The sequence below is a fragment of the Camelina sativa genome, chromosome 17 (assembly GCF_030686135.1).
Source record: "Camelina sativa cultivar CO46 ecotype springtype chromosome 17, ASM3068613v1".
NCBI classification, from domain to species: domain Eukaryota; kingdom Viridiplantae; phylum Streptophyta; class Magnoliopsida; order Brassicales; family Brassicaceae; genus Camelina; species Camelina sativa.
In genome coordinates, this window is record NC_141896.1 from 6,679,875 (window position 1) to 6,701,629 (window position 21,755).

The following is a 21,755-nucleotide window of genomic DNA, read 5'->3' on the forward strand; positions in this document are numbered from 1 at the left end:
GGTGATGAAGAGGGTGAAGAATCTATGTTCACAGCTTGGTTGAGTTTGAATAGGGACAACCCACTTGCAAGAACGCTGACCTATGAGGAGATTCCAACCCGTTATACTTGGAACAGGAAAGAGAAGCAGTTTATGCCCAGGAGAAGAGGGTTTCAGAGAGGCAAGCTTGCAGATGTTCAGAGAGACGGTGGGGAGCTGTATTTCTTGAGAATCCTTCTAGGTGTAGTCAAAGGCCCTACATGTGATGAAGATTTGAGGGAATTCGAAGGTGTTGTTTATGGGACATATAAAGAAGCTTGTCTGGCTCGTGGATTCGTTGAATAATATTCTCCTCTTTTTTAATAATCTTGATCTGTTTGAGGTCCATCTTTGTAGGAGAATACAATGGTCTAAGTTTCTATTTAATACAATTTCATAATTATTTCGACACAGTTTTTGTATCCTTTGCCAATAGTTGCCATCATCTATATGGGGAGGCGAAAATAAGTTGGTGTATTTCAATTGTTCTGCTGGTGTGTGTTATTTGGAAACCTGACATTTCTATTTGTTTGGGTTTTCGGTTTAAGTTGTCTCGGGTTATTTTCGACCCTCTTTTGACAATCCTTACAAATTCGGGATTGAACTTGGGTGCATGTGAGGTCCCCATCTTTATTTGCTGTTCTTAATTTGAAGGACTCATTGTGTGTGATAGAGAACTATTCTTGCCTTTAGTTTTGACTCTGTTTTAATAATACTCTGTCTGAAACCATTGTTATTATAACAAATAACTTTATGGTTGAGATATTAAAATGTGGGAGGGGAAGCAAATTTAGCCTTCGATACCAGTAATTGGGAAATCTCCATTCTTTAATATAAATGATATTGTCGTCACATAAATAGAAAAACCATATTATTAAGACTTCCAAACGAAAGAGGAGAAATCTGTTTGTCAAAAACCGTGACGTAACAAACATTCCAAAAAACAAACGGTGAAACAAATGCAGAAATAATAGGAAAAGAGGATGATGGAGAAAGAGATTGACACGTTGGTTCCCACAATTATTCTTCAATGCGAGAGTGTTAGACATCATCTTCCAGCAACTCCTCATCGGTTTCTTTAATAACCTTATTTTTGTTCTTCCTGGATGTTTGGGTGAAATAAAATTAGGAGACCATCAAATGTTTATTTTGTAGGCACATATGCACATATGTTTGAGAAAATCACCTAACAGGGCGACGCTTCTTGGTCTGCTGGCTTTCTAATGTGGTTGTGCAGCTGGCCTTGTCGCCTTCTGAAATGGAGTGCACTAAATCAGATGCTTTCCCTTTGGAAGCTCCTGCAGGTGCAGGCCTCTGTATCTAAATGGAACTTTTAAACTGGGTTCTCAGAAGGTAGTTGGGTATGTGTGAGTAAATAAGATCATACCTTCTTGACTGGAACTGCTGGGGGTATCTCAATATGGGCGACAGCAAAACTCTGGTACTTAGCCGTGAAATTGTATTCTCGGACTTTGATGCAGAAAACAAAGTCTCTCCCAATTAAATTCTGGATTTCTTTGGGGTCAATAACGCCACATGCATCATTTTTAGCGACATTCTGTAGTTGAAAGATGAGAAATAGGTTTTTGGTTCTGAGAGCCAACAAATTATAAGTTCAAGTAGCCTTACATTGTTCGTAGCCAAGGTAGATGCAGCTGTTTTGAACAATTTCTTAGCCGGTTCATCAAAAAGAACAAAAGTTGTTGTTTGGCACGTATCATCAACAATAACTTCAACGCGGTATCTGGAAGAAGAGAAAGGTGATAAGGACGTTATATAAGATACATACAGAGGTCCATAAAGACGAGTGACAAAAATGTTGGTTACCGTAGCCGACCAATAGACGTATCTGTGTCGCATGTCCCAGCACATCTTAGTGTATCACCTGATGTTTCCATTTTCTTAAAGCAGGTCGTGCATGATATGAAGAACCACCCACTGCTTAAAATCAAGTCAACGACCTTTGCCTTGCACCAGAACATTTTCTCCTGGCAGTTTAAATGGAAACTCGTTAATAACATTTCTCAAAAACAAACAGTTGGAGGCATGAGGGTGAGGAGGTCAACCTGCCCGCTTTGCTCATCAACATAAGCTAGGATTTGGGAAATGCTTTGAATCTCAGAAGGAACAAACACGGGAGTGGTGTTTTCAATAGTAGGAATTAGTTCTTTTTGGTAAAAAGGGCTGCAGATCAAAACGGGAATGCCAATGTTAGTTTGGATGGCGACTGAAACTATTTTCCGAGTTTGTAAATGGGCAGAATATGTTTCTACCTTTTCCGGAAGTCTTCAGTAATGGTGTTGTCAACATTCCAAAAAAATCTGGTAGAGGCAGTAGCATTGAGATATAGGTTGCCTAAGGTAGAGTTGTATTGAAAATAGTGAGTAAATATAACCATGACAGATAAATAGCTAGCAAAAATAAGGGTGAAGGAGGCTTAACACATTTTACAGTGTCAGCGAAATAAATATAAGGAAATAGACGTACCTCGCAAGTTTTTGGGGTTCACACCAGTGACAATGACTACAATAGGCTCTTCTTGAAGCTCGACCTCTCCACGGGCCTTAGTTGCTTGGTTCTCCCAGACGGAGACATAACCGGTTTCCCCACTGAGAAGCACAATAAATTAGGATTTGAATAGTAAGGCAATGATAGGAGGTTGAAGATAATTAATACCTGTCAAATACACATGTAAGAATAAGGTTTGAGGTTGTCTTAGGTGGAGTTGTGGTTTCGTCAACCTTATCGGCATTCCGAATACATGTCACTTGGGCAACAATATCTAGGGGGCAATGAGTGAAGGACATATTAGATCATGATATACGAACCATGATATACAAACCACTTATTAATATATATTTAGTACGTACCTGGTAAGATCTCCCCTTTTCCCACGAAGGATTGGATGTCCTTGTAGTTTCGAATACAAAAATACTCTTGGGGAATAGGGAATTCGTCGGGTTCAACAGAATCCATTGTGGTGTGGTCATTGAAAACAATCTTGTACGCATGGTCAGTAAGGCGGTAGGAATTTGGTTGCTTCCTGACATCGAAATTAGATATCATGAATAGGCAACCCTGTTTGAGGGTTGATCTAAACTTATGAAGGCGCCGTGGGTGGATGGATGCTTGTATAACATTAGCCTAAACAATTGAGAGATTATAAATTAGGGAAAAATAAATAGTTGGATTTTTGTTAATAAAAAACCAACATAGGGCATTGTTAGGATTCATAAAGCATAAAATATGGACCTCCTCATCCAGAAGAAGACACTCAACACTAAGAAGAAGGTTGTTGCGTTTGAAGTCGCGGGCATCCCAGAAATGGAGTAGCCGGATGACAATGGTTGGTGTGTCTATGGACTCAACAATTTCAGCCAGCTTGACATAGGAGAAAGCAGGGCTGTCTGAAGGACAGTCTTTAGAACTCATTTGTGTTTAAGTAGGTTAAAGAAACGGTTGTCTGGTTTGTTATTTTAGTGGGGGATGAAATGAACTATATATATAAAAGGTATGGCTTTCAATCGGGGTTCTAAAAAGAACAGAGCTGTGTTATCGTAACGGAATAAACAATTAAGGAAAGGCAAAGAATCAGGAATGAATTAAAAATCCCGGAGGTAATGGGATTTACCAATTAAGGAAAGGCATATTATCAGGGTATAAATAAGATCAAGAAGGTTGTATCGTAACCGACAGTACAATTAAGGAGAAACAGATAGTCAGGAATATTATTAGGAAAACACGAATATCTATTATTAAAGATTAAGTAGAAGCATGTAATCAAGGTAGAATTTGGTTAATAACTAAGGATCATAAGCGAGAGAAGTGAATAACCTAATATCAACTCAGAATAATGTGGTGGACCATTAACAGAGGGATTAAAATGAGGGATCTCTAATTTTTTAAAGGGAAGTAAATAATTTAAGCAAAAATTATGTTCAAGTAACATCCAATGAGATTCGTCACAGAAATCGACTTACGAAAAAATATAACCAAAACTTTGAAGCGAATAAGAGTCACCTTGCTTCAAGAGAAGGAAATGACAAAAGTTGTATGAGGTTCTCCTGCATTTGGATGCGCGAATCGGGCTTCTCCTTTGCGTGGACGAAGATGTTTTCTCGGATTCAGCTGGAGAATAAGGAACTCGTACGAATCGGTGCTGGCGGAATCGGGTCATGACGGAGTTGAACAGAAAAGGGAGGAGGAGTGGGAAAGAGAGAGAGGCGAGGAAAGGAAGAATACAGAATTCGGAGATCTGGTCAGTAGCAGTTTGAGAGGAAGGCGAAAATTGCCAGGCCCATACAGTTCAAGCCCACTAAAACAATGCAGAAATATGACGAAATCGTGTAGATAAAGCCCAACGAGTTAGACGAGAGAAAAAGAGGAATGAACTCGGGGGAAACAGAGAATGTAGTTAAGACACGTGGCAGCTAATTAGGGTATTCTTAAAGGGTGTAACCCTACTTTATTATAATAGATAGTTAATTCTTGTCTAATCAATATATCAGTTCAGAAAGAAAAGTGCATAAACATGGGGGCATATGTCTTCTTCTGGCACACATCGAGAGAGAAGATATTGCTTGTAAAATTAAGATAAGATAATATAATGTACTACTATTGTTTTCGTCATTTTCGTTTTCTTTTTGTAGAGTAGACATAGGCTTGTCTTTAGATGTGCTTTGTTATTTTATTTTCAGACAATCTGACAAATAGCAACCAAACATCGTGCTGGGACTCTGAAAATAACACCGTGTAGTTTGTCCTTAATGTTGTAAAATAGATTTTTTTAGTGTTACAATCATAGAATTTCTTTGGGACCCTCAATACATAATTGCAGAATTATACTTATATTTTAATGAGATTCTCATTAGTGCCAAGTGCCAACATGTCATGGCCTCATGGGACGATTCGAGAAAGTGCTAGTTGATTTTTTTCTTCTTCTTGGGAGTTGCAATCTTTATGTAATGCAATACACAGATACGATTGATGACAGACAATGATACTACTGAAATCATTTACAGCAATTTTATTAATCAAAATAACTAAGCCGAGTACAAAAACTATTTAGTAGTACTAATCTCATGTGTCATTCCTCTCTGTGATTTCTAATCATTGAAAGAGCTTTATTGAAGTGAGTTGCTTTTGTTTGAAGATACTCTCTCCATGTGACGGATCGGTATAGAGGCGATTCAAGAGGGCTAACCAGCTTCGGTACAGGTGATATCTTGATATCAGATTGCGGACCCCAAAGGAAAGCTACAGATAACCGGGCTCTGGTTTGGTTAACCCGAGCGCGGTGCAGCACACTTTTAAACAATCCGTTTGATAAGATGTGGAAGAGGTCACCGACGTTGACCACGAGCGAGCCAGGTACCGGTGGCACGGTGATCCAACCAAGATCATCGCGAAACACTTGTAGACCGGCGGTATTGTTCTGGTACAGAATGGTTAGGAGGGTGGAGTCGGTATGAGCGGCTAGACCCATAGCTCGGTCAGGTTCAGGACAAACCGGGTAGTGATTTAGCTGGAGAGCTGCTTGGGCCCAGCTTAAATCTGAAGTGAGTCTGGCCCATTCAACGTCTTCTTCGGTGACCCCAAGTGAATTAAGTGCTAACCACATCAGTTTAGAAGCCAACTTTTTCATTCGTTCCTCGTACTCTTCAACGATGTCGCTGTTAATTAAAAAACGAATTGTAGTCATCTAATTAGTACAACAGATGAGAGAGTTGACAATAATCAAAACTTTTAAAAAATAAAAGGTACTCCTCAATTTGCATATATACTTAGATTTTTAATATATTTGTACGACCTTAGATTTTTTTTTGTATATAAAAAAAAATAGAAAAGCAAGTTGGAAAATTTTTGTTTTCTCCGATAAAACTAAAAGAAATATATCTCCAAATCTTGAGGTGGGGTCCACTAACACTAGAGATTTTCATAATATGCTCATAACTCATAAAATCCCACTAAACTCCGAGGACATGGCAAAAAATTTCGGTTGCTTCTGTTATCTATGCCCCTTGTTACTACCTATAGGGCGTCCAACGTTTCCGGATGTTTTACCTTAAGTGATAATAAAATTCGTCTACGTTTTTATATGTTTTATATTTTTCTTCTATTAAAACTTTTGCATATATATAAGACTCGAAACCATGACTTCTATTGGTTTATATGTTCTGGGACCGAGCCTGACTACCTTAAGTAGCAATATGTAATTGTGTATTGGATTTGAGTGTATGAATATATACCAGTAGTTGAGGTGATCTTGGGGCCAAAGTTTACGGAAATCGTTGAGAGGAGAACCAGTGATGGTGAAACCTTCGGACCACATTTGCTTATTAAAGAAAGATGCGATACGAGCGACGCCATAGCCGGAGACACCTGTCTCCGACCGAGCCGCCTTTAGCTTGCGTTTGACGGGTAGCCCGAAGAGGCTTTCGGTGAGAAACTCAACGTCTTGCAGAAGACTCAAAGGCACGCCGTGGTTTGCGATCTGGAAAGCACCCCAAGTTCTACATGCATGACCGATTTGGTTAGCTGCGTCAGGATGGTCAAGGTCGATGAGAGGGATGGTTTCAACCGCGGTCGGAGGAGAAGGAGCAGCAGCGAAGAGGATATCGTCTTTAGGGGTCCACGAGTAAGAATCCGGGAGCTCACGGAGGGATGTGAAGTCAGGTTGGTGAGAGTGTGGGAGGTGAATGGGATGGCCTCTAAACACATCTGTTAACATTGCAGGCATCTTTGCTCTTGTTTTTTTTTTTTTTTTTAAAAAAATTATTAATTTAGAAGATGTTTGTGTATTTTTTTTCTTTATGAAAAATATAATGTGCTGTTTTGTGATGGGAGAGATTGGAAGAGTTTGAGAGTTTATTTATAGTGGTGGAGTCGAGATCAAGAGAGGAGGCAAAAGCATATGTTAATTCTCTTGTTTTGGTCCATTCTTATTGGTTTCTCGACTTGTTTATTGTATTAATACGATACGAACAAACCAAACCTCTAGAAAATAATGGAGGTCCCGCCATTTCCTTCTTTTGTAAGAAAAAAATATATAATTTTATTATCTAGATTTATGCAAGATAAGATACATTCACATGATGAGTTGTCAAACTATATAGAATTCAAATCAATGTTTAGGTATTGTGATAGATTGTATCAGGAGAGATTGTATTCATATGTGTATAGAAGTTAAAACAGTGTTCATTCAAAAATAATCTCTATAGGTTTAAGAAAGCGATTAATGTGTGTGTATACGGCCGGACAAAATATGCAAAAGAAAGAAAGAGACAAATGTTTTGTAGTCTTATCACTTGTTTTTGTTTATGTTGATTTTGTTATTTCCTCGGTCATTGGAATTAAGTTATATATCCAACATATTTCTTGATAACACGCTTCGTGATCTTCTTTCTTCAATTATTGTCATAACAAAAATCTTATTATCTTTCGAATCGAATATTAAAATATACAGCAGTCAAATTATATATATATATATATATATATAGAGAGAGAGAGAGTATAATGTGTATAATGTATTTTTTGCCACCACAAATTACTTTTTGTACGTCTAGCGATTGTGGTCAAGTTAGTGTTGATTGATTGAAATCATAATTGTGAAAGGGGGAGACATAAAGAGGAGTGTTTTTGTTTGGGACAAAAGAAGGAACAAAAATAGAAAGGGCCAATGTTGTCCTGTACAAACAATATATAGCTTACTGCAGCAAAGAACAAAATAGCTTATCTCCTTTGATTTTTCTACCAAGAAAAATGGAAAGATTTTCACATGTAATGATTCGGAGTAAAACTTTATCAATATATCTTTATTCGAACGTTTTTTTTTTTTTAAAGACACTTTGGTAGACAATAAATCATATCATTCAACCAAAAAAAAAAAAAAAATGAATCGAGGATCAACCTTAGCATAACAGAAAAAAAATACAAACTAAAACATTAGACACATTATGCAATAGCACAAACTGATAACCTTCGTGAAATCAACCTATAGTTGTCAAGTCTTGAGTGGCCTCACTCATAAGTTCTGCACACCAAAAAATTGCCTCGAATCTAATATGACAGATTGACATTCGATTCGAATGAGATAAGCTCTATCAATATCTATCTTTTTCACTAAAACCAAATTCGATGATCAAGTAAGCTGGCTCACCGAAGATAGTAAGATAGACCCATTTTACACTGTTAAATTTTAACTAAAAATTAAATTATTTCGTTATTGCAGTTACAAATTTTTCTGATTTTAGACGAATTACAGAAATTTACTGAATTAATCGTAAAAAAAAAATATCTTTGAAATAATACACAATTTTCTAATTTTTTTGAATATTTGTTGGTTTTCGTTTATTTTCCAAAAAGAAATTATGAAGAAAAACCATTCAAACATTGAGGTATAACACACGTATATTTGTTTTGTATCTTATTATTAACAAAAGACAAAATCCAAATTAGTATTTTGTATCGTTTTGTACAAATTCAAACACATAAAAGATTAATGTTAGATGACTAAACGGTGGTATGTGTTTAAAATATTCCAATTGTGTGTAGTGGAGGAAAACGTTATCAGCTTTCTTTTTGCTTTCAATGTCCTTTTCCGGAACAGTAGTAGTAATACAATTTTACAAGTGTAGTGTAGTGACCAAAACTTTCAAACATCACTTGCCTTTTCGCTGCCTATTTAAGCCCTCTACTGTTTTTGGCTTCTATCTAAATTACAAACTTATTCCTTATCCGCTGATCCAATTTAAAGACAAATTTAACATTCAAATCCTCTGTATATATAAAGAAGATGCACGAAACCAATATAGTAGATTAATAGTGTGATGGTATATATAATCACTAGTCCCCGATCTTTATTTTTTTTTTTTCGAACATACTTATATATTAGTGCACGTACGTCATAAATCAAAAGGACCCATATATAAAAAAGTTTCGACGGACCAGTTGATTATGTGTACGAATTTTTGATAAAGGAAAATAGTTACAGTTTTTTTTTTTTTTTTTTTTTTTTTTTACTTTTAGAAGAAATAATAATTACTTTACTTGAAATGGATCAAACGTTGAATCAAATATTGGGAACCAATAAAAAGCGTGGAGATAAATCTCTTTTTCCTCTGGCATCTTACAAAAGGAAACACTACCCCATTCATTTTCTTTTTAATTTATTTAAATTTAGTCATTTTCGTCTTATTCACATTTTATTTTTATTTTTTCTTCTCTTTTAATAATTTTTGTACCTTTTTTTTTTGTCTTCTTCTATCCGACTTGGCTCTCACTAAGCTATATTCCAATAGTAAAATTAAATATCTACAACACGACAAAAATTTACACCTCGTGGGTCCTTTATTTTATCTCCAACACTAGTCCTTAAGATTAACGCATAATGTTCATTAAAAACAAAAGAAATGGAAAAACATAAACGCACTAATGGTTGTTTTTTCCTATAATTACTGATTTAATATAAATAATTCATATTTAATAAGATACGGAATTTCCTGGTGATAAATTGTTATATATGTGTGTCAACAAAAGTGTTAATGATGATGAATGATAAATAAACTTTTGTTGTTATATAGTGATGGTCTGATGGACTGATGGTAAATGATCTCACACGACGACAATGTCGGAACAAGCCTTAATTATTTCACTCGCGCGGTTTTGTTGGTGTTTAGTTTTGAACTTTGATAACCGTGAAGCTTGGTATAATGGTACTATTGTTTTCATTTTTTGGTGTTGTTGATACGTTAATTGAAAAGAACAAAGCCAAATACAAGTAATATGTAACAAATACACATAACACATGGACATGCACATGCATCATCATCTTCAACATCGTCCATGCACGTGCTCCTCACATAATTAATGCTCTCTACATCGCTTTCCAAAATGTCACAAAACAGAATAATTATGATTTTTCATCATAGAGTTAGAGATTGATATCCCGTACCTTGTCTCCCTGCAGTTCTAACCCCACACCAGAACACACATCTATACGTACGTTATTTCTGTTTATGTCTGCAGTATACGTATGCAATGACCAATGAGCATATATATGTGTGTAGAGTCTGTAGACTGTGTAGTGTATTTTTGTTATACCTAGTTGCAGTAAAAAACATTAATATTTAATTTCTAGAAATCATAGGTCTCGAAAACACTAAATTATTAACAAGATATTAAATTTAGTTACGTAGTATGTGTTTCATTAGTGATTTAATTTTATTGTACGTTTTAAATTTTATGAAAAGACGACTGTTGATAAGTAATATAAATACAAATATATTATCTGGTATTATTTGAAATTGTAATGGATAAGTTAATACTACGAATTATGTGTTTGGAGTTATATATACAAGGGAAAGACAATATTATATATACAAGGGAGTGACAGCCAGAATGGGATACTTATCTCTTGGCTTTAAGGGATGTATACGTTTTTGACATGGATGATAATCATCCACGTGTAATTAAATAAACCCTATCTGGACTTGTATTAGGGCTTTTTGTTTCTTATAACTAAATGTGCAAACGCCACCTAGAGTTTTGGAATCATATGTCGGACCTAATTTTAACCGTGTCGTCTCTTATTTTAAGCTTGATAACATAACCAGTGATCCAGATTTGTAATAATTATTATGTTTAATAAAATCGAGAAAGAAAGAAAAGTTAGATGCGGTTTGCTTTCGACCTCATTGGATACCATCGTTTTCATTGCCAATGAGCCTGCCCCATATCTTTTATCCTTAACCTTACATGGATCCCGACATTAATTAACATCACACAGACATCTAATTTAATCTGTTTTTGTTTCTGCATCTATTATATATTCAAATTAGTACATTGAAAGAAAAACGAAAAAAAAGAGTTCAAACGAGTATGGACAAACCTTAGAAAACGACAACATTATTGAAATATATCTTTTTTACCCAACATATTACGATCACGTCAAACCAAACGACTTCATATCTATTATCTATATTAATCTTTTACCGATGACTCCAAAGTGTAACGATTACTGCAAATCATTTAATCTTTTTTTTTATCTCTGTTCTTTTGTTAAAACTTCGGGATATTTATTAAATTAAACGATGTCTATGTTTTTATATATCGCACAATAAAATTGGTATATATATTGTAGAGTAGTTTGGTTTTACATCCATTTTAAATATGTAAATATATCGATTTTACTGAAGTTATATATTAAACCATAATCAACCAGTTCACGTGCCTTGTTACTCTTGAAATTGATTGTGATCTGAAGTATGTTTGTTGTCGAAATGACAAGCAGATTCTCTCTCTCAAATCTGAGAACAAAAAATGATGATTTAGAATTTGACAACACACTTCTTTTTGTGCCTGTTACTCTTAGTTACGTAAAGACCAGTTTCAAATGTATGATGAAAAAGGGTGCTTTAATTTTTTTTTATAATAATACTTATTTTCTATTCGGGTTCATAACTAATAATATTGTTAAAAGTCTTTTAACCAAAAAAAATAAAACGAAGCTATCGTTAGAGTTTTTTTTTTTTAATAGTGACAAAGTGCATAACTCTTTAACCAAATAGATTATAACACCTACGTCTTAATTAAACCAATCACCATGGTTCATACGGTTAGGGTCCGGCATCAATAACGAAAATGTATTTGATGATCCTTTCTAACTATCTTCATTGAGCGATAAAACTAATAAAATATAAATGAGAGAGGCCCAGATACAATATTTATTAGTGCACATGAAAGAAAAAGAGATGTTAAATGAAGATAGTTAAAGTTTGGATGAATTAGGACCAAGTTAAGTTCATGAATCTTGTGTAGAGGTAGGCTGTGAGTGTGAGGGCGATCTAGTTTAGCGAGCTTGTTTCAAAGTAGGTACTCAATTAATGTTATCGACGAAATGAGGAGCAGATTTCTAAACCGATATATGTATAAAGGGCTTATTATCAAAATAGGCACTTTTGAAGGTGTAACTTCGGATTTAGGCATCGTCATTTATCAACTGTTTATGACAAAATTATCTCTTGACATTTTGGGTGGAATAAGCAGAGTAGAGCTAAACCCTAAGTTTGGGGGCTCCTAAACCCAAATAGTACTTGTAACCGAGACCCTAAACTCAAACAGTACTTATCTATAACTGAGATCTCAGTTCTTGATTCGCGACCAATCATGTGGCAATATTAGATTTTTGCGGCTTTTATCTATAACTGAGATTTCAGTTCTTGATTCGCGACCAATCATGTGGCAATATTAGATTTTTGTGGCTTGGACGCTGCGTTTCTCAAACCACTAAGCTGCAACAGATATTCTCTAAATCGATGACTCCTACGATGTGGTTGTTGGTCACTGGAAGTTTTGGTTTTTGGTCTGTAATTATCGACAAAGTTCAAGAGAATGGAGAAAGAGAGAGAAGGGGAGTCTCGAAGAGCAAAAGGAAGAAAAAGGAAAAGTGAGGGCAAAATCGACATTTTGGATCTTGTTGAATGCCTAAATCCGAAAGTCATTACCATAGTGCCTAATTCCGAAAAGCATTGGTTTTTTAATGCTCTTTTTTTAATTAACTCTATGTATAATAGCCTCACGAAGCGTATATTGTTACTTAATTCCTTGTTAATTACAACTTTTCTTTTCACAAGGGTGAAACTGAATCATTTATTTCAGACTATACTTATAACAAATTATATGTTTCCTCTCAGTTATTAGTTATTACTGTCTTTTTAATTACTTTTAAGATTATTAATCTTTTGTGATTGAACTGTTGTTCACTTGTTAACATAACTAGGTGATTATCCGCGCTACGCCGCAGATTTTTTTTTTCTTTTTTTTTTTCTTTTTTTTTGTTATTTTAAATGTCATGTTTTGATAATTTGATCATTGTAATTTTTAGTTTTCTTATCATTCATTAATCCAATTGAAATTAACGTATGAGCAACTACTCTTTATATTGAAGTATTTTTCTAGTTAGCAAATTTTTTAACAATATCACTTACACAAAAGACACAATATAAGATTCGTTTATAATTTTGTTTCGCTGGAAAAGAGAGAAACTTTGTTAGATCTGATAGAGACATAAACCTTTAATAAAACAAACCGCATGAACAAAGCAATTTGCCACAAAATTAACTTACTGAGCAATGTTGATTTTATTTGATTTTTTTTAATATCTGCATCAATCTTAAGTGATTTTTTTCTTTACAGTCGAATCTTTCCCCATCATTAGAACATCTCTATATAAGATGAAAAGATTCAACTTTAGTTAACGATGATTTTTATAATTGAATATAAATAATGATGAATAAATCATTAACTTTTGGAATGGAAGATTAAAGAAAACTATATGTTTTAATATTAACATTAGTTATAGAATTATAGTATATGCTGGAATGATGATATGACATTATATGAAGAGAGTTAGCTAACTTTCGTATATATGATTCTTACTGCAGTTAGCAGTGACGAACATTGAAGGCCGCTTATTTGATAAGTGTTGTTGTGTCAGTCCATAAAGTCCAAAAATAAAACATAGATTAACATATATGTAACATTGATAAAGATCGATATTTCTAGAAACGCTTCAAATAATTGCCAAAATAACGTGCACCTTCAGTTTTTAATATGTTATTATATTGTTACTATAAAGATGTCAAAATTGCAATTTCCAATGTTAGAAGAGATGAGGAAACATGAAGGAGAGCATTTTTTTGTCTTCAAAAGTATGACATAATAAATAAATTTTGAAAATAACATAAAAAAATATCATGTACACACCTCTAATCCGTATATAAGATGAACACTATATCAATAAACGAAAATGTCATATTTAAAATACATAATTAATTTACACGAATTTCATATTTCTGTTTAAACTTTCGATGTAATATAAAAGAAGAAGAATCACAAAATGATTATTCATCGCATATACTAATACTAGATCATATGAATTAGTATTTATTTATCGTCTTGCTTTTATCACTTGAAAGAGAAAATTTTAGTTTGATAGGATTTTTTTTATCTCCGTTTATTTACATTTCTCTTTATAATATACTTCTTTTGTCGATTAAGTTATCGAGTACTGTGCTGTAGTTTTTGTTTTTTGTTTTTGTCAACTTGGTGTAGTTCAAATTACCCCTTTAGCTGACAATGATAAAGGCCTCCATTCTCAAATTTTATCTTTTATGTCATTCCACAACAGTTCATACGTATCATTTAGATTATATATATATATATATATCCATAGCTGCACCATTTTACAATTTGCAATAGAAAATCGGAAAAAAAAAAGTTATTTTCTGGCAGGAAATATAAACTTCAATCTATAAATAGGAAGAGGTCGAAATGACATCCTCTCAATATTTACCTACACAAATCTGTTTAAAGTTGTGTTAGAAACAAGTTAAGTACAGTATGTGTTTACCTTGTTGTTTGAGTAAGTGTGTTAAATTTAATAATATATGAAAGTTGTGAAAGAAGATGAGAATGGTAGAGAAGAGTAATAACTAAATGATAAACAATAAAAAGTAACCATTTGTCATGTTGTTTCTCGATATCTGTGGCACACACTTGGTCAGTGCCTCTTCGAACCACCCCATCGCCATTGGATCTTTCGAGACAGATATGTCTAATGTTCTTAATCTCATTCCATTCATTGATGTGTCTGGATTCACGTTTGTCAGATCGTCTCCATTGTGTCTCCATTGCGTCAAATGCTTTGCCCTTGTCAGTTGTCACCGCCTTAACGTGACAATATCACTGGTCACATGAAACGATCGTGATGTTTAATTAATATAATGACCCCAGTCCCCATCTTAGCTATATAATTTAATGATAGAAACCACGGATCAACTAACCTCAACAACTGATCTCAAATTGATACGGATAAGCCTTGCAACTTTCGTAATCTGGTGGAGAGATGTATTGTATATACGTTTGACCGGCCTCCTCCTGCAACATATATATGGAATGTGAGCAGGCTCATTCGAACAGTTTGAGCGCCATCTATGTCCCATGGGAATGTAAAAATTTAAAACTAGAGGAAGTTACCCTAGAGAATCTGCAAAGAGTATCAATCTCTTCAATGAAATTTGTGTTGGGCGCATCTGCCATAGTCAGATCAAACATGCATAAGACAATGAGCTCGTAGAAGAGACGTTGAAGAATGTAGTAACTATACTCGGTAGCAACCGCTTTGACCAACAGGGTGGTGGACTAAACATTATACTTGGTTGAGCAATTGGTTACGGCCCGTTTTCGCTTTGGCCCATATATTTTAGAGTTTCAGTCTCTCCTTATTGGTCCACTTGGCAATGCAATTTTAACAAAAAAAAAATTATATTAAAACACAAATTTAAAATAATTAATTTTCACATTTAACTCACATAATATAAAACTGAAATCTTTATAACTTCTCCCTATAAATTATGCATTAACTTTATTTCTCCACTAAGTTGTATTAATCAATTGTAGTAAAACAAAACAATAAATTAGAATTGTAACTCTCATTTTTCTAAATGTAATTTTTCATCATTTCTCTTCCTATAAATACTCATTATCTTATTCTTTTAAGGGGAGGTATTGGTTTAGGATTTAGAAAGAGTTTTAATGACTTTGTGTTTTTAAAAATCTTGCTGATTTTTTAAATCATAGAAAATTAGAAAGTAAAAACGAAGGATTCTATAAGAGATTGTTTAGGAAGTTATTTTAAATCTTGCTGATTTGTGTTTCCTAATCTTGTAAAATATTTCATAAAATCTTTCAAAATCTTTCTATTTGATGAAAGAGTTTTCATGACTTTTGTTATGAAGGAAATGTTATAAAATCCTAAACCAATAACACAAAATTTGAATTCATTAACAATCCATGATTCTTTTGTTTTAATTGAATAACATAAAACTTTTAATGACTTTATAAGACTCTTAATCCAATAACACTAGATTTATCAAGATTTTAGATAACTTTTTACAAATCCACAACCAATAACACCAAACTTTTAAAGAGTTTTAAAAAGTCTTGATTGAATAACAACATATTTTACATAACTTTTAAAATCATTCAAATTCTTTCTAAATCCTAAACCAATAACCCCCCCTTAGTCTATCACTCATTCATTCTCTCATCTTCTTCCACTACTCTCAAATCTCTTTTTTGTTTTGTTTTGTATCTTTTTTGTTATTGTTGTTGTATGGGTTATAAAAAATCAAATCAAATATCATTGTAAAAGCTTAGTTTTAGAGTTTGTATGATATGTATATCTTATATATTTATTTTAATCTTTTAAAATGTTTATCTCCATTTTCTATTTTATATTAACATCTTATAAGTCATTATTTTTATACTTCCTTACAATATTCACCACACAATAAGATCATAAAGTTGAAATAATCCATATATAATTATCTATTATGTCTATGGTTATCTCACATATTCATGTATCATTTTAAATAATTTATAAAGATCAATATAATTATCCATTTATCCATTTATAAAGACGATTTTGTTTTGTGATCCAATTGTTAAATATGCAGAGATCAATATAATATATATTTTTTTTTTATGATTTGGGGTTTTTGAAAACAAAAAGAACATAATTAAACAATTGGTTTTTTTGTGTCTTTAATCAAAATAAAAAATGATCCAAAAAACAAAACATATTCAACTGGAACTTAAATATAAAAATAAAATATAATTTTAAAATATCAATTCACTAAATTCTCTAAAGATGAAACCATTAGTATGAAATCTAGCACTATAAATTAAATTGATGAGTGAAAACCAAAAAAATATAAGTTATCCTTGGGATTTTAAAAATTATTGAGATTGAAGAATTCATATAATTTTATAAGAAAAAAAAATTATATTAAAACACAAATTTAAAACAATTAATTTTCACATTTAACTCACATAATATAAAACTGAAATCTTTATACCTTCTCCCTATAAATTATGCATTAACTTTATTTCTCCACTAAGTTGTATTAATCAATTGTATTAAAACAAAACAATAAATTAGAATTGTAACTCTCATTTTTCTAAATGTAATTTTTCATCATTTCTCTTCCTAGAAATACTAATTATCTTATTCTCTTAGTCTATCACTCTTTCATTCTCTCATCTTCTTCCACTACTCTCAAATCTCTTTTTGTTTTGTTTTGTTTTGTTTTGTATTTTTTTTGTTATTGTTGTTGTATGGGTTATAAAAAATCAAATCAAATATCATTGTAAAAGCTTAGTTTTAGAGTTTGTATGATATGTATATCTTATATATTTATTTTAATCTTTTAAAATGTTTATCTCCATTTTCTATTTTATATTAACATCTTATAAGTCATTATTTTCATACTTCCTTACAATATTCACCAAACAATAAGATCATAAAGTTGAAATGATCCATTGTAATTATCTATTATGTCTCTGGTTATCTCACATATTCATGTATCATTTTAAATAATTTATAAAGATCAATATAATATTTAAAGATCAATATAATTATCCATTTATAAAGACTATTTTGTTTTGTGATTCAATTGTTAAATCTGCAGAGATCAATATAATATATATATATATATTTTTTTTTTATGATTTGAGGTTTTTGAAAACAAAAAGAACATAATTAAACAATTGGTTTTTTGTGTCTTTAATCAAAATAAAAAATGATCCAAAAAACAAAACATATTCAACTGGAACTTAAATATAAAAATAAAATATAATTTTAAAAATATGATTTCACTAAATTCTCTAAAGATGAAACCATTAGTATGAAATCTAGCACTATAAATTAAATTGATGAGTGAAAACCAAAAAAATATAAGTTATCCTTGGGATTTTAAAAATTATTGAGATTGAAGAATTCATATAATTTTATAAGAAAACTAATTTAGTTTGTCACTTAAAAAGTAATATTTTTTATTTTAAAATATTATGTGTAAGTGTTGAGTTTATATCAACAAACAACCAAATCATGTGAATTTTGATTCAGCCACTTGATATTCCTTTTATTTTAAGTTACAAAAAATTAAAATATTTATTTATAATTAAAGACATGTAACTTCATTTAACTCAAATGTAACTCCTATCCAATAATTGTACATTAATTCATTCCTCCTACTAACTTATTATCTTTCAAGAGAAATTATTTTTGGTTAAATTTTAATATTTTTTATTTATTTTTGTTGGCTAAACTTATATTCATATTTTGGTTGTTCTCATGTAAAATTATTGTTTATAATATATTTCTCATTTCAAAATTTAAAGCCATGTATCATATATATAAAAGTAAGGTTTTGGTCTCTCCTTATTGGTTGATTTTCATTTAATGTTTTTTAATTTTTATTTTATTTTTTATTTGCTTTCTAATTGCTTTAAACAATATTTAAGATCCAATAAACACAATACATTTAACTCACACATTAAAATAAAATTATAACTGAAAATAAAATAAATTATGCATTAATCATATTCTACCACTCAATTCTATTCAAACACAATAAATTACTATTGTAACTCCATAGTTCTAAATGTAACTTCCATAATTTCTTATCATATAAATAAGCATTCTCTCAATCTATCATTCTCTCATATTGACATTCTTTTTACTATCTCATTTTCACATTCTCTCATTCTCTTCTACAATACCTCAAATCATTTTTCATTTTTTTTTGTTATTTTTGATTTCTTATTTTTGTTGTATGGATTGTAAAAAAAAATGAAATATCATTGTAAATTGTTAATGCTAAATTTTAATTTTAGAGACTACATGATATATATTTTACATTGTTCTTATTTTAAAAGATTTATCTCCTTTATCTAATTTGGATTATTATCTTATAAGTAATCATTCTCTCTTCCTCTCCCACCAATATCAAATGTTGTTATATCTCATATGTGTTGTAAGAGTTTGATTCTATATTTTAATTTAGAAAGTATTATATATATAGATATTACATTGTTCTATTTTTTAAAGATTCATCTCCATTATCTAATTTGGATTACCATCTTATAGTAAACATTCTCTCTTCCTCTCCTACCAATATCAAATGTTGTTATATCTCATATGTGTTGTAACTTGTAAGAGTTTGATTCTATATTTTAATGTAGAAAGTATTATATATATTTAACATTGTTTTCAATTTTTATTTTATTTATATAAAAAATATTTCTTTTATATTTCTTGCCTTTCTAATTTATTCATATTTATTTTTTAAATTTGCATAGTTAAATTTAAATTCACATATGTTGGTTTTAACAAAACAATCAACTTTATTTGAGAATTAGATGTTCCTATTCATTTTTAAACGATCAATGTGTAACATATAAGCATTTTGTCTTGCAATCACAAGTTCCATTTCCATTGCTTAACTCCATGGTTAAACTATAATATATGTTGTCCTATTTGTAGGAATAACAACATACTTATTTAATTTATTTAAAAGAGTAGATGATTAAACGAAATAAACATTTCTCCAGATTTTATAATTCAATCAGTGAGTGTACTTATTACTTTGAAAAACTTTTACATTGAAGTTTATAAAATCATATAAGAAAACTAAAATACTATATCACTTCAAATTTGGAAGGAAACACTTGGTATTCCTTTTAAAAAAAGTCAAGATACATATAAAAATTTATTAATATTTAACTCACTTTAAAGACATTAAAGGTCATTTAACTCAAAAATAACTTCTATCCAATAATTTCATACATTCCTCCCACAAATAAAAAAAATATATATATATATGTTCAAGATTGTATTTAAAATATTACTTAATTTTTTAGTTAGCTAAATTTATAGTCACATATATATAATATATATACATAAGAATTTATATACTTATTAACACCATAATTCGACCCATTATTTGCTTAACTCAATATTGGTTTCAAAGCCAACTAAAGAAAAACAGGAACGATCTTATTGATATTAGACCAAAACATGGGCATACAAACATAATCACTTACACGGAAGATATTTTAAAAAAATAACGTATTATTGCAACATCAACGTATGAAGGGTTTACATAAGCAGTTAATTAAAAAATCTATAATACAATAAATGTATTGGAAACAATATCAGTCAATGATAAGATTAGATCCTCAAAAGCAAGAAACAACATCTTCATAATTCATAAAAAGTAAACGCCACAATTATACACATCTGAACGAAATGGTATAAACATATAGTGTATAAATAAAAGTGGCAAAGCTCGTATATGCCTTATTAAAACGAAATAATACAAAAGAGAAAACGAAAAAAACCAAAAAAAACAAGAAAGTGCCAACTACACCACAACCCACGCGTTGCGTGGGGAAGCACCTAGTATATATAACTAGCAACAATTACTCAGCAGTAAAATAAATTAAATTTTTAATTCCATTTTTCCCCACAGTTCTCTTTTTTGCTTTTTCTTTTCTTTTTTTAGTCAAACCAAATTTTTCTTTTTTCCTAAAATTTTTAAATTTAAAGCCCATGTATGGTAAGCTTTGTCAATAGGTTGGATAGTTAGAATGAGACCAAAAACATGATGGTTTTTACCTTTTTATAGAGGAGTAGGCGAGAGTAGCCTAAGCTTTTATAATAACTAGTACTACTCAAGCGCTCGTTAGTGCGATCGACATACATTATGATTATGTGGTGTAAAAAATCAGTAAATCACTAAAAGAATTGTGTTTATAAAAGACATTGCAAGACCTTGGTTGATCTAGTCAGAGAAGAGAAAAACAAATTTGGAACACATAATCCAGACTATATATCCATTTGCATGGAATCCGAGATCGGCCAATAAGACATACAGTATTTATCAAAAACGTAACTATCAGTTGTAGAATAATGCAAGTCTCATTGTTCATTCATTTAACTATCTCTTGGTTGCATAAATAAATGGTTTCACATATCTTGCTAACGTCCACTATATAACAACGAAGGGACCATCGGCCTCAAAAACATAACATAAAACAAAGGCAAATAAATTTCTTTGTTTTAAAAAAAGAAAAAAAAAAAAAAGCCATGGTTACAATTGTACTCACGTGATAGTACTGTAGAACTTTAAAGTAGTAGTAGATATGGACCACCAAACATATCCATTATGTTGAAATCCATTTGTCTATCAATACATGGTCTAACAAAATGTAGTAAATGCGGTAAGGGGGGAATGGAGGGAAAAGCTTAGTTCAAAACTTGAAACTGGACCAACCATAGTACCATACTACCATACAGTAAAATTTGTGTGAGTATAAATAAATCTTATATCTCTCTTTAACTTTAGTTGTGTGACTTTGTTTGTGTGTTTTGAATATAAACTAGATCTACCTTTTTGGATTTTGGATTAACATTATTAGGGCCATGACTTCTTGTTGTTACGTCCATCTCTCTCACTCGCATTTTTAAGGTCAATTATTAAACTTTAGACTTTAGGAGTAAGTAAGTCAAATAAAATAATAAAGACTTTCTACACAACACAACCAAGTTTTGATTTAATTTGAATTCAAAACTCGTAAGAGCCTAATTTTATAAAATCACGTGTCGTAACTAATTTCAAAAGAAATTATGATTGGACTCATCATGCTATCTAAAAGGATTAGAAGAAAATATCTTTGCTGAACTCTTATAAATGTTGTTCTTAAACATTAAATTTGGGATATAATTACAACTTTTTTCCCAATCCCAGTTGTGATATTTTGAAAAACAAAATGTTGTGTATGTGGTATTTAAAAGTATTTTTCATATAGTTGATCACTGAAATATTAGTGTA

The 21,755-nt window shown here is 31.4% G+C and overlaps 2 protein-coding genes and 1 long non-coding RNA gene across 3 annotated transcripts; all 3 read right to left on the bottom strand.

Moving 5' to 3' along the window:
• Nucleotides 1–1,653: 1,653 nt before the first annotated feature.
• LOC104755872 (uncharacterized) lies at nt 1,654–2,776 on the bottom strand. Its single transcript, XR_015586017.1, has 5 exons — nt 2,506–2,776; nt 2,292–2,373; nt 2,085–2,202; nt 1,846–2,006; nt 1,654–1,762 (listed from the first exon to the last, which is right to left on the bottom strand). It is a non-coding gene; the product is annotated as an uncharacterized LOC104755872 (long non-coding RNA).
• A 101-nt stretch (nt 2,777–2,877) lies between these two features.
• LOC147923371 (uncharacterized) lies at nt 2,878–3,450 on the bottom strand. Its single transcript, XM_087496421.1, has 2 exons — nt 3,271–3,450; nt 2,878–3,162 (listed from the first exon to the last, which is right to left on the bottom strand). Exons 1-2 carry the CDS (start codon nt 3,448–3,450, stop codon nt 2,878–2,880), a joined length of 465 nt encoding a protein of 154 aa, XP_087352547.1.
• Nucleotides 3,451–5,104: 1,654 nt separating this feature from the next.
• Nucleotides 5,105–6,757, bottom strand: LOC104755873 (gibberellin 3-beta-dioxygenase 1). The gene is made up of 2 exons (NM_001319285.1): nt 6,267–6,757; nt 5,105–5,690 (listed from the first exon to the last, which is right to left on the bottom strand). Exons 1-2 carry the CDS (start codon nt 6,755–6,757, stop codon nt 5,105–5,107), a joined length of 1,077 nt encoding a protein of 358 aa, NP_001306214.1.
• Between the last annotated feature and the right edge of the window lie 14,998 nt (nt 6,758–21,755).